This window comes from Lipotes vexillifer, unplaced genomic scaffold (assembly GCF_000442215.2).
Source record: "Lipotes vexillifer unplaced genomic scaffold, Lipotes_vexillifer_v1.1 scaffold134, whole genome shotgun sequence".
Taxonomy (NCBI): domain Eukaryota; kingdom Metazoa; phylum Chordata; class Mammalia; order Artiodactyla; family Lipotidae; genus Lipotes; species Lipotes vexillifer.
In genome coordinates, this window is record NW_006787464.1 from 2,533,839 (window position 1) to 2,548,244 (window position 14,406).

A 14,406-nucleotide genomic window follows, 5' to 3' on the forward strand; every position below is an offset into this window, starting at 1 on the left:
GGGAAAGAGAGGTGTCTGTAAAGATAGAACGTTCAGTGCAACGTTTCCCGAATGGGGAAACTAAAGCAATAGTAAAGCATGTTAAACACAAACAGACACACACATACAACCCCCCATAAGCAAATAACTTTGAGCTACCTGGGGTTGAACTGAACAAATATATTTCGTAACTACATGTCCAATATGGAAGCCACTAGGCACATGGGGCTATTTTAATCTTAATGGTAATTAATTAAAATTAAAAGTAAAAATCAGTTATTTAGTTGCAGTAGGCACAATTCAGTGCTCAGTGGTCACATGTGGCTAACGGTTATCTTATTGGACAGCACTTGTTCCAGAACATTTTCATCATTGCAGAAAGCTCTGTTGGACAGTATTGCTTTAGGTCTTTTAATGTGCTGGTCACCAAAAAAAAGAAATGCAGTGTGAAACCATTCCCACATGTGTTTAATACTTTCTTGAAAGCAATGGTATAATTGCACCCTAAGGAGCACAAGTTGGGAAAGACTGCTTCTTTTCATATTTCGAAGTGCATGTATTTTAATTCATTTGATTCTCCTGCACAACACTGTGATGCACTAGCCTCATTTTACAGATAAGGAAACGGATGCTGAAAGATAGGACTTGCCACCGTTACAAAGCAACAAATAGCAAAGCCAGTATCTGTCCGACCTCAGGTCTGTTGGATTCGATTTACCACTTCTCCCCCCCCCCTCCCCTCCCCCCCCCCACACACACACACACACACACACACACACACACACAAAGAGAGATGAAAGTTGAAGTCATCCTTATGCGGCTCTCATACCAGAGCTATGATCGAACTCCAGGTTGAGAGCAGCAGATGGATTGAGAGCATGTCAATGGTTGCCAACTTTTCTGAACTCACAGAACTCAAATGATGTGCATGTGATTTTTAAAGTTAAACAATGTTGTCCAGTTATTTTCCAGCATTGTTCTTGGGGATAAACACTGCCTGAAGGGAAAATGAAAGTATAATTGGAGGTAGAAGAATGAGGATAGAGATGTACAAATAATAACCCTCTATATTCTTGCAATACAAAATAATTGTGTAATCTCACAAAATCGTGTGAAGCCTTAGTACAGTTGTGAAATACTCCTTAGGCCCTGACTACTCTCTGCTGAATGTGTGGGTTCTGTCAAGCAGGTTTTGCTTCTTAAACACTCCCTTGGTATCTTCTAACTGCACAACGAATCAATGAAATCAATTCAGTAAAGAAAAAGTGAGTAAAACTGTAAAGAAAAGGTGCCCTAAAAGGAAAAGGAAACCAGTTAACTAGCCACTTTTTTCCTTGCTTCTAGTTGTACCTGTATCAAAAAACAATCTTTACCATCATCAACTGCCTTCCATTTGTGTAGTATTTTATAGTTTAGTAAATACTTTAATAAGCATTGTCCATTCCAATTGTGACAACCCCTTTGCAAAGTAGAAACATGTCTTATTTTTTTTAAAACAGGAAGCTGAGGCTCAGAGAAGTCAAGATCCCACAGCTGATAAGAGGTGGGCAGGGCCAGACCTCAGGTCATCCGACTTTTCATCAGTTTTTTTCAGTATTCCACACTGCCTCGGTGACAACTCCTTACTGGTTTTCCAAGTATTACTGAAACTGGATTTTAAAATTTCCCTTCTAGAACTTGTAAGAAAAAGGATAAGCAGCTGACCTTTTCCTGAGATTGACTCAGAAGACTATTTCTTGGAAATAGACCCATGGATAGACATTTTGACCCACTCCTATAGCATGGTTTTCCAGCAAAATAGAACCCTCAAAAAAGCTCCATAAACTTCCTGACAAAGACTTTGCTGTGTAAAGATTTATTTCCCATCTCTTTGCTGTCACTTCTGTTTTCTGAAAACATCCTGGGTATAAAGAAAACTTTGTAGTGGGACCTGTCAAAATATACCCTATCCTTTTATTCAGAGAAGATTAGCCAAAGACTAAGAACATTTATATTGAGAGAAAAGTATGCAGTCTGTCCATGCGAAAAGAAGACCTTTGTGCAAAATATGGGGCTAAGGTCCACCTAAAGCTACAAGACACTGCATTTAAAAGCTCAGGCTTTGTAGTTACATAGACCATTTGAGCTACATGACCTTGAGCAAGTTACTGAATATCTCTGAGCTTTACTTTCCACTGAGACAGAAGTACCTTCCTCCAAAGCTTATTGTGGAGATAAAATAAGATAATGCACGTAAAATGCCTAACATAGATGCTGGCCCAATAAAATAAAAAGTGAGTATACAATAAAAAGTTGGTAGTGGTGGATAGGAGTTATCAGTAGGGATGGGTGGTAATAATTAGTAGGGTTTTGCACCAATGAAACCACACTTAGAATAAGCAACACAGAGAAACACAATGCACTCAACATTTCAAATTGTTCAAACAAAGGAGCAAGATTTTCACCTCCAGGACATGCCTAAGATGGGAGCAGATGCTGAGGTGATGGGTTTTGCTGCTCAACTCCAAAGCTCCTTGAGAATCTGAAAATCTGGACATGGAGGTGCTGGTCTAGGATTCTCCAGAGAGCAGAGTTTTGTGACATGTTGGAGGGGAGGCTAGGTGGGGGCAGATATTTTCCTGGGGCACAATTTCTTAGACTTTTCTTGGAGTGATCTGATACCTGTGCTTCTAATCAAATGAAAAAAACCTCAGGAGTAGTTGGAACTTCTCTGACTGAACAAGAACAGTTTGGAATATTGATTTGACTTTCTTAAGGTTGTTAGCCAAGTAGTTTACCTGTGTATCCCGGACAGATGACTGAAGACAGGCAGACCCCTGAGTCTAGAGACCTCTCTGGTGTGCTCATCAGCGTGCATGCCAACCTCTGTGTGTCCTCTGTGTTTCACATGCTTGTCATTGACAGCCAGAAAAGTAAATCCAAGGGCTCTTTTAAAAATCATCACAAAAATCATCGCAGGCATCCTCTACACAGACAGATTCCTACCTAGCCTCCTTTGAAAAATAAAATCCTCTAAATTCAATGGGTTTCTGTTAAGATTCTACACACAAAGTATGCACGTACCATCTAATTTACTTTCTTACATTTTGTCCTTTGCTTACCATCAAGTGTTTGCTTACATTTATGAAGTTAGCACTCATATCCTGAAGCACAGTAAGAAGGATACATCTCTTCTGTGCTTTATATACATAAATATATATATATATATATATATATATACACACACATATTTATGTATATGTATATATACATATAATGTGAAAAATCTTTTTTTTTCAAGTTCTAACCTCCATTTTCATCTTGGACATAAATAAATTCTGAATATGCAAAAATCAAGAGAATTTATCATAAGTTTGGTGTGTACCATGGTCAAAATGAAGGATACCCACCCACCCAGCCAAAAGGGTCTTAAGAATACATTTTCTTTCACAGGGAGTAATAAAAGGATTTACCTTTCACTGGGTGTCACATGACAACAAAAGGCAATGAGCTTCAGCTTCTGCCATCAACCTAGTGATTTTTTTTCTTTATTGAAAAAAAAAAAAACCAAAACCCAATGTGCTACAGAGTTGACTGTACTAACTGCTGAGGTGAAAAAAATGGCTGTGACCCAAACCCCATGTGCTACAGAGTTGACTGTACTAACTGCTGAGGTGAAAAAAATGGCTGTGATTGACACTGTGTTGGGGAATGGGGAAGGCGGGATCCAGCGATGACAGCACTTTTGGCCACCTGCGTTCCTAGCCATTTTTAACACCAGCTTGTTTTTCAGGTGCATCATCCCCTGCTCGGCCAGCCACCCCCTTGGTTCTTTGCAGCACCACGACCCCACCTCCACCTCCTCCCCGGCCTCCGTCTCGGCCAAAGCTACCTCCAGGGAAGCCTGGAGTCGGAGATGTGGTATGTTCCCTTCTGCCCTGGCCTGCTCAGAAACATCCAGTGGGAATGACAAACAGGAGTCCAAGTGCCTGAACATGGGTCATCTCAACTTCAGGTCTAAGTCTTACTTACAGTGCTTGTACAAATGGCCCTGACAGGTGACCTCTGAAAGACAGTCACTGCAATCAGAGTGTACATTTCAGTTGCCCTCAAATCTCTACCATCTTTCAAGCCAAGGTCGAAAATAGTAGGAATAGGATCCTGGGGCCCTTAGTTCTTCTACAGTGGGTTTGATGAAAATTAAGATAATAATATGCTCAATTGTGCTAAATCCTTTAGAAGGGGAGGTGTTTCCTTTCACCATATTTATCTGATTTTGGAAGATTCCGAGGGAGGGCAAGTCCTGATTTCTGTCCCCGGACTACAGAGAAGTTACTGGTGGTAGGCACACTATGTGAATATAAAGGAGGGTGGTATGACCCAATGAGTTTTTTCTGACGTTTCTTGCATCATGTTTTAAGGCTGAGGGGTGGGAAACATTCTGTGTGAACAATGAAGAGACTTCTGGCAGAGGTAAATTTCTTTGGTATCTGCACACAGTAGTCACAGACTGGTGATGTCCCTGATATCTAGTTTAGCTAGCACAGTACAGTATTCTGTATTCAAATATCTTTCAGTGGGTATAAGCTCTCACATTATGTTACTTGCTTAGTTCCTGGGGGCATAAGAGGCCATCCTCCTGAAACATCACTGACCACACCCCAGACCTCAGCTTCTCTAGATGTGATGTTCCTGTTGAGTGCAGCACATTACGGTTGACGGTTCCTCTAGCTCCATCCACAAGCTCCTGTACAGATATAATCAACTTCAGTGTAAAAATGGTGCCACCTGTTCTCTTTTAAGAGCCTGAGTTGTCATATCTGGGGCCGGGAGACACTAAGAATATGGAGGGCAGACCTGTGAATCTAACTTTCCATTTCTTTTCTTCTCCCTGCAGCCCCGACCTTTCAGCCCTCCCATCCATTCTTCCAGCCCTCCCCCCATAGCACCCCTAGCCCGGGCTGAGAGCACTTCTTCAATATCGTCCACCAATTCCTTGAGTGCAGCCACCACCCCGACAGTTGGTAAAAATTATCTCCTCTCTTCTAATCTGTTTGTGGTTTTGACTGGCTATTATTTATGATCTGAAAACCCTAACGCCCTATGTTTCTGATCAAAGTTGTTTTGCTGTGTGTTTTGCTACTATCATCTGGCTCTTCTTTTAAAAGCACCTTCTCAGCAAAGAAGGCAAAGTGCTTTAAGTAAGCAAATAAGCAAAGAAAAGAATGTGAACACCTGTGTTTTGCAGGAATTCTCTTATGCTAGTTCCATGCAGAGCTATTCATAAAAGTAAAGAAGAAATCGTCAAATAAGATCCTATGATTTAGATATTATTTCTTATAATGAGAAAAGTCTCCATTGAGGGGGGAATGTTTTTTTTTTTTAATTCCAACCGTGTAGCTCATCAGAAATCACAAAATTTAGAACTTTTATTTTCTTGAAGCTTTCATTTCTTCATCACTTTGGTTCTCCTTATGTTGACAGATGGTATAAACATGGGCACTGTGGGACGTGAGAAAACTTTTCGACATTTTTTGTAGTGCTTTTCAGTGATGTGCGGTCAATTTTCCCCAAGAAATAAGTCATTGCTGGCATTTTCAGTAAATGCCTTTGTGCCTCTTTCCTTATGGTGTGATGAAATGAAGAGTTGCGAATGGCTGCTCAGCTGGATGGTTTTCCCAGGTTTAAATGCCTCTTTTTGCCTGGAGCGTCTTCCCTCTTCCCAAGGCCGGTCTCTGTCTACACCTCTTTACCCACCTTCCATAGCTCCTGCTGCCTCTCTCATGTTTGCATGGTATCTCTGACCTGGGCTTTCCCATTCCATTTTTTCCCATTGTCTTCCTTTATTGTCTGAATGCCCTCCAAGTCTCCCATATTATAAACCAGCTGGCTCATGCTGCATTGCTTGGGAGAGTCATTAACCAAAGCTAAATAAATTCCTGCTGCTACTTGCCAAAAAAGAGCACACTACAGAGTTGCCCATGTGAGGAGTAATTTGATCAAAGCCTGAAGCTCTTCTGGAGAAGAAATCCCTCTTTTCCCAGGGAAATAAGTTAAGGTGTGCCTCTTAGGCCCCCAGAGAGAATTTCGACCATATCACGTGCTCTACATTTTTAATCAGATCAGCCCCAAAGAATTCTTCAAATTTGGTGAAAATATAGCCAGCTATCCAATTTCATATGATTCCTTAACAGACAGATATTTAACATCATTTGTATAACCATGTCTATTCTTTATCTGCATCATCAGCTGGGGCAATTCAGGGCTCCCTAATTTTAGATGCCTATTAGCTAGTTTCTCTCTGGGTTTTGTTGTTGTCGCTGTTTTGTTTTGTCTTTTCTGTAACTTCCAACCTTATTTTTGAACTCTTTTTAATACTCTTGATTGCTACAGCCATTTCCCCCACTCCTGCTCTGTTGTTTTTCTGTTGTTTTTTCCTCAAGGTCATTTGTTCCACTCACTCTGTGATTTTCCTGGTGGTCCAGAGAGGAAAGTAAGGATAATAAACTGTCACTCAGAAAGCAGACCTCAAGTGACCTCAGATGACCATCTAACCTATTCCTTCATCTCACTGAGATTCATAGAGAAAATTGCACACACAGAGCATTTGACCTGTGGCCACGTTTTGTACCATGTGTTCTCATGCACCCTGCTGCAGAAATCTCAAATCCTGGCCAGTGACTCTGATTCTTAACACAGCTAGTATGCATTCTTTTAAAATGAACCACAGAGGGGCTAAAAAGAGAAAAAAGCCACCTGAGAGGCTGGTCACATTGCTTCATTGCTGAGGAGCATTCTGATTTTATCTGTTTGGGTCTGTTATTTTTGTTTGGTTTCATCTTCCTCACTCTCTTGTTCTTTATTTCCTGCTGCTGTGGGTCACCTGACAGCCGTTTCTCTCTGAAGTAAATACATTGTCAACCACCGCCCAGCAGCACCTTGTGTAGCGTTGTTTATCTCTTTTTGGAGAGGATGTGCTTTGGCTGTTCAGCACTAAGGTGTTGACTGTTCATGACTGCCTTGGAACATCAACTTAATGTAATCAGATGGCTTGGGGGAGATAGAATTTCAGCAGCAAATTCCTGACATGGATGGCTCAATATTTCCCTCCCCCCACCAAGATACTTTTCTGACATTTCCTGTGACACTTGTGCCAAAATTGGGATGTGTGTGGCAGAAACTGGATACTTATTATTTGTACTTGCTTATTGCAAAGTTTAATATAATTCAAGGATTAAATTTTTAAGAGCATGTGTGATCTTCCTACACAACAATTCAAGTAAGAATCCGTTCCTGCCAGACTTTGGGCGTAAAATCTTTTTCATGAGACCTGTGATTATAAAGTAGTAAATCTGATGCCAAATTAAAAACAGGACTTTCTGTGCATTGTCACATGCAAATAATGAAGAGTCCCTTTGCAACTGTATGTCACTGAATTTAAGTTACCTTCAATCAGAAGATGCACTATTATTTTCTATATGACTGAGAAAGGGCGGAGAAAGCTGCCAGTTGAGGTACAATACTTTCTTATCATATTGATTTTAAGACCCATCCCAATTCCAGAGAGTTTAAAAAGTACACATAGTAGAATCAATGAAATACAATAAACTCCTTTTGTACTGAACAAAGCTCACTGGACCTTCACTATGTGATTTGGGGGGAAGAATCCTATTAATATTATGTGAATAAAGGAAGTGTTTAAAGTTATTCTAATGTAAGAAACAAATTCCTAGACATTTAGAGATAGAGATAAACAGGGAGTTATCTCTAATTGTATATATCCAATTTATTATTTGTTTCTTATTTCTATAGGTGATAGTCATTTTTTTCGATGTTTGCAAAACCTTCCTTTGGTACCCCAATGCAAAAAGACCACCATGAAGACAATTTTTCTTCATTGTTAAATTCACTATGAATTATATTCCTTCACTGTTAATTATGCATTTTTAAATTACATCTTTAACATCTCAGGAATCTGTAATGAATGAAAGGTAATCATTTACGGGCACCAAAGAAGCATCAGATGGACTTTGATGCTTCCTTTGGTGTAGATCTTTGAGCAAAAGTGATTTGTATTCAGTACAGGAATATTAACCATAGCATTTAAAACTTAAAATATTTCCTCCAAGTCTTTGTCTGTCTAAGCTGGGTGGCAATTCTGACTTAGATAAGCTTTTTAAAAAATATACCTGTATTAACATCAATTATTCTGGATAAAAAGAAAGACCTTTGGAGGTGGATATTCTTTTTTTTTTTTCCTTTTTTTCCGGTACGCGGGCCTCTCACTGTTCTGGCCTCTCCCGTTGCAGAGCACAGGCTCCGGACACGCAGGCTCAGCGGCCATGGCTCACGGGCCCAGCCGCTCTGCGGCATGTGGGATCTTCCCACACTGGTGCACGAACCCGCGTCCCCTGCATTGGCAGGCGGACTCTCAACCACTGCGCCACCAGGGAAGCCCAGAGGTGGATATTCTTGATCCCAATTTTAAATTCTCACACTTTAGTATTTTTTTCCTTCTGCCTTTTTTTTTTTTTTTTTTTTGTGGGAAAAACCTGTCTCCAGTACTGACTTCCCCATCTCATATCAATCTGAGGCAATTTCCATGGTTAGTTCTTAAGGAAATTTTTCTTCTGTACTTGATTTGAGTGTTGCCCTTATTTAAATTAAGCACAGAGCTATGCAGCCACCCATTTTTTAAGTTCTCTGATTTATTTAGTATGTTTTCTTCTAAGCGCTCAATGTCTACAACCACAATAAAAAATGATAGCCACCCTGTTCAACCCTTACAAACCATTCTTTCGTAACTTCAGCTCAAAGAACAAATGACAGTATTGGCGGCTCCTCATTTTAAGGAGATTGTAAACAGAAAATTAGTTCTTCAAAAGAAAGGAATATTCTCCACCATTCCCCACTAATAGGTATGAAAAGGCACTGTTACATTCAGTTTTTGCCAATGTAACTTTTTTGTGTCCTATTTTCTGGAGATATTATGGGGTATCCTTCTTAGGGCCAGTTCTTATTCCTCTCCTACAGATATTATAGGAGTTGCATTCACTTATTCTAGCCACCAAGGAAGCCACATGTATATTAAAAGCTGATTGACAGGTACTATCCTAGAGCCTTAAGAATTGACGAAGAAATAGTTTCCCTGCCTTATTCACTAAGTCTAAGGAGGCAAGCTAGTAGAATATTTTCCAAGACGCAGAGTTTTTGAAATAATTTTACTACCCTCATCCATTTCCTTATCTTCTCTGCGTTCTAGGGAAGATTCTCCCTTACCAGTCTTTGTACAGAATTTATTCAATTTTCTATTAAAGTTATAATAATACCCTTCAGACATGTGGCATTGATTGATCTAAATCACATAGAATAAAACTTCAATTGTCTACATTTGTTTGTTGGTGAGGAGGGAGACCGTGTACAGAGATCCAGAACAGTTGGGATTCAGAGCAACTGTTGTGACCAGTTTACAAAGACATTTGGCCATGCCTGATACCATAGCCAAAGATGGAATTACAATAATGCTGTTCAAAATTAACAATCCATAACTACCAAGGACAGGTGCAAAAGGCAAATTGAATTTGGATATTGATGAAGTTGAAATGGGATACTTCATTCAGGGACCTCAGATTCATACTGTTGCATTTTTAGGGTCTCATTAAAAGCTTCCTCTTTCCCCATGGGGAGGAAGGTGCATGCTGGGTGATCCCATTGAGCTGTCAGTGCTCTGTCCGGAAGTTCTGTTGATGGATATATGTCTAGCCACTTGAGAATTGTCTGAGTGAAATACACCTGCACGAGTCAATTATTAATGATAGTGCTTTTAACAACTCCCTGAAAAGGTGGGGGTGTGATTTCTTCCATGGTGCTGACTTCAGTGAATTCACAGATGCTAAAATCTGGCATTTTTAAGATTTCCATTTCTTCTCATAGGCTCATCATGAAATAAAGCACATCACTTTTTAATACCCTTTCCATAATCTCAGTGTCTTAGGTTTTGTTTCCTTTTCCATTAAAATCATTCCTGTGTTTCGATCAGTAAAGTGTGTTGCTTGATTTCATTTGAGATTTGTATTTGTGTTTTTGTTTTCCATTCCTTTATATTTCTTTGGTTCGTAGTGTCAGAAGATGATGTTTTTTATGACAAACTGCCCTCGTTTGAAAGGCGCTGTGAAACGCCTGCAGGTATGGTGCTAGCCGAGTGATCTCTAGATATCTAGACTTTAAAAATCCAAGCCCTTATGCCATCTGAATGCTCAACTTCATGGACATGCTCCTCGCCTCATGAGTGTCCAGTGCCGATCAGATGCACCGTCTATTTACTGTTTGTTCATCGTGGAACTCATGCCACTGAAATGTTTTTTGAGTGAACATTTTATAAGCGGCAGGTTGCATGACAGTTTCTCAGTGAAAAGGTTCAAAAAAGGTGAGATGCTATTGCTTCGTGAATTTACAGAAGGAGGAATAATTTAACTGCTCAGAATTACATGTCCAGTGACGGCTTTCTAATTAAAAATATAGTAGAGCACCATTAGTAATCTTGTTTTTTCTTTGGTACGTAGGTAAAGGGTGTTTTGTGTCTGGATGCCTAAGGTGATTCCAGGGGAGGGGATGGAAGAAATATGACATCTTCCATGAACTTTCAGTTGATATGCAATGCTGTTGTCATTGAAAACCTCAGCTAAGTTTTATATAACCTATAACTCCGAGTTTATCTTTTTGAAAACATAGAAGGGGATGACATTGAAGACGAAATAAATACAACAATTGCTGAATGACAGTTTGGCCAAACTAGTGCAGTTAAAATATGCTGACGCCCCTGCATGGCCAGGAAGACTTCTGCTCCATGCGCACCAGCACCAAGTACCAAGCCACCAGCAACACGTGCCCATCCCTTTAGGCCTCCATAGCTTTGCTTTTGCTTTCTGTTTCCCCGAACTGAAAACAAAATAATAATAATAATAGATTGCCAGCCTTCCCTTTTTCCTGCACGCTAACGGCATGCAGTGCCTCTGCCCTCCCCTGTAGTGAGATTAATGACCTGCTCTGTAACTCATACTGTGTCCTTCTTTCTCCCTCTCCTTAACCCTTCCCATCCTGCTTCAACTCCTGGCCATGCAGAGAATGAACAGCCTTCCCTCGTTTGGTTTGACAGAGGAAAGTTTTATTTGACTTTTGAAGGTAAGTAGTGCATAGCATACCAGATTCTAATTTATCCTCCCCTCGTGCCTTTTCCCCATTCACATTTTTAAATCCCAATTCTCTTCAAAAGACCTGGTCTCACTTTCTATATAAAAATGCTATGGCTACTTCGAAAATATTAAATACTAAAGAAAATATTCCATGAATTTGGTTTGTGTAGGATCTTCGATTTTTTCATATTAAAAAAATAAAGCTAATTTGCAGTTAATATTGGTTACTTAATTAACTGTGTTAAATTGAAAAAAAACAAACACCTTTTTTGGGCAAGGAACTTAACTCTGTCAACCAGTGCTCTTTCCTAACTCTTTTGCAAATGCAATGCAACAAATATAAGGATATTTTTGGTTGGAATTGGAATTTAACTTTGCTTTGGGTAATTAATATTTCAGATACAACATCCATTATTGTAAAATGTAAATGTGTAAATATTCTTATGACAAGGCATGCTGCATGGGAGGTCAGAAAAGTGATGAAAAGAAAAAAAGTATTTTAGTAAGTTCTACTTACATCTTCTGAAATGGAAATTGAAACTGGAATGACTAGTAAAATGGACAGCTACCACTGGACTTGCCATTTTAGAAGATGAAAGAAAATATACGTAAATATAATGTCAGGTATCTAACCTCAATGTTGGATAATTTGTTGTATTCTGTATTAAGGATTAGCATTCTTCTGTTTTATATTTAAATTCTAAATCATTTTAACAGGCCAGGCATTTGATAAAATGGCTTGTTTAAACTATTGTATAGGAAAAATTAAGTAGTTCAACTTAATTAATGGACTATCTTACACATATCACTTAAAACTCTGCTTTCTACGATTTTAAATAGCTAAGTTTATCTTGGGATAAAAAGTTGGCCAAAAAATATTCTACTCTAGAATTGAACCTAAATATTGAACGTTTTATATTTCACGACAACAAAAAGAACTTTCTTAAGTGTGTGTTTTAGCACAATTGTAAAAAATCAGAATGACTGATACAGATTTTGAGGTAGTTTTTGTGGTGTGGCTTTTTTCTCTTAACAGTGACTTTTCCTTGCAAGATGGTCCCAGAGATGGAAGTCCTTAGCTTGGAGTAGCTTGGGTAGCAGCAGGAAATATTGTATGATTTAAAGCTTCCCAAATACTTGATGTCTATCCTGGGTCAGGCAGAGAACAGGTGGATAGGCAGTCTTTAAGGGAAGATGCATATTTTCTACATGATGTGGGAAAACTTCGTTGCCTCAGGCCATTAATTTTGTGATGCAAAATCCACAAAGATGCAAAATCCACAAACTTATGACCTGCTAAACTTTCTCTTCGAATCAGATGGAATTAAAAAGTGCCCAGGTGTCTTTTTACTGATCACCACATCTCAGAGCAGAAGCTACGGTTGAATAGGTTGGTGATCCTGACTTATAGCCAATACCTGCATACATAAAGGCCCTTTCTCTGGTTCAGTCTGGCCACAGTAGAAGTTGTAGTTTACCCTGCTTTAACCAGGAAATTAAGCCATATGCTACCGGCAACCTTCAAGTAACATCTGGGGCTCCAAAAAATATATTTCATAATTTTTTGTTGGTGTGGTTTGTTTTGGCTTTAGAGTATCTGTTGGTTGGTTTGCTTGTGTTTTGGTTTGGATTTCTTTAAACAGAGAGAGGTAGACTTTTTCTGAAGATACCAATCTAAAGAGAACTTTTGGTTGTTGGTTTGTTTGTTTTTAAAATCCACATCATCAATCAAATATAAGTATTAATAAACATATGGAATAACAATGTGAGCCCCTTTTTCTCTTTTTAGGAAAAAAAATATTTGTTAGTAGATTTTGGGGTATCTAAAGTTGGTAACATTGCCATTTTAATTAGTAAGATCCAAATTCCTTAAGCATCTCAATTTGAGCCAAGAGAAGTCATACAAGAAAGAGGTTGAATAGAAATTAATTGGAATCTCTAGTTCTGTGTTAGCTTCGTCTTGGACTTTGCTCAAGGCTGGGAAGTATAGGCAAGGCTTCTTAAGGGACTATAGGAGCAGCTGTTTCATAAATGCGTCCCTAGTCTTCTCATCAAGAAACGCTCATGTAGATGAAAATACGTTACAGTGAACTTCAAGAGAAGACTTAAGAGAAACTAAAAATGACACCTTACCCCCGGAACTAAAAATGACACAAGGACGGCTACATTTTAAGAATGGAAAACTTTGTTTTCATCATTTATGTACATTCGTCTCAGGTAGTTTTAGCTAGTGCAACCTGGAATGATTTTTAAATTTCCTGCTGTGATGATAAAATGGCATAGAAACAGTGACATGTTAAAATGCCTTGCGAATAGTGCCCCTACCCAAATTTTAAACTCCCAAAAGACTGTCATTCAACATGTTTTATTGAGTAGCACTTTTAGTATATTCTTCTAGGGCACTCTGGCTTTACCCACATTTGTTATTATTAATGTTAATTATCATTATCTTCAATTCTTTATTCAGGGAATGCAGAAGAGGAAGAAAGATTCCCAGCTCAAAATACTCACTTGTTCCAAATAGCTTTGAAATTATTATTTGTTGGCATCTAAATAGTGTTTCTATCATGTTCAAAACCTTAGCCTGTCTTATCCATTGCTTTGTTCTTACAGTGCTCTAGGCATTGTGGTTACCCAGTGAGTGTTTGAGTCACTGACCAATCAACCAACTCACTAATGAACATTCCCTTATGAACTTATTTGGAGATAACTTGAGATGCTTCACACCTCCAAATTTAACTTAACAAGAGAGATAGAAAAGCATTAGATGATAGTTCTAACTCAGAAGAGTTCCAAAGCTTGTCTTAGTGGTTTACTTTTATAAACAATTTCATTTTTTAAAAATTCACTGAAATTTTAACCTATTTAAGTTGAGCTGAAAAAAAATGGTGAAGGTTACGAAAGGTGGTAACTGTTTAAATTCATTCATCCAGGAGTATATCCAACTGAAACTATCAAGTATTCTTCTGAGATGGAAGGAAGGGAAAGATATTTCCATAACAAGTAGAAGATGTGACTGTTAGATATTTGAATAATTCTGTAGAGCATTTGAACATCAAGATGTTTCCAGAAATGTGCTGTCCCTCTCTTTGTTTAACTTATTTAACTACAAAATCATCTTGTATCTGGTAATGGAAAAAAAGACGACCTACAACCATACATTCTTGAGTGTCACCTCTCCTCTGTGCATACAGCCACTTGCACTCTTCTCTCGAGACAGCTCCATGCTCCCGTTTACTAGTCTCACTGCCACCAG

The 14,406-nt window shown here is 38.9% G+C and overlaps 1 protein-coding gene across 4 annotated transcripts in view; it reads left to right on the plus strand.

The window, feature by feature from the left end:
* SGIP1 (SH3GL interacting endocytic adaptor 1) overlaps nt 1-14,406 on the plus strand; it is a 204,158-nt gene that overhangs the window by 144,856 nt on the left and 44,896 nt on the right. For all 4 annotated transcript variants that reach the window (XM_007460090.1, XM_007460089.1, XM_007460088.1 and 1 more), the window contains 3 exons: nt 3,752-3,879; nt 4,856-4,982; nt 11,080-11,139. In XM_007460090.1, the coding sequence (XP_007460152.1) occupies nt 3,752-3,879; nt 4,856-4,982; nt 11,080-11,139 (315 nt within the window). The remainder of the gene's footprint in view (nt 1-3,751; nt 3,880-4,855; nt 4,983-11,079; nt 11,140-14,406) is intronic.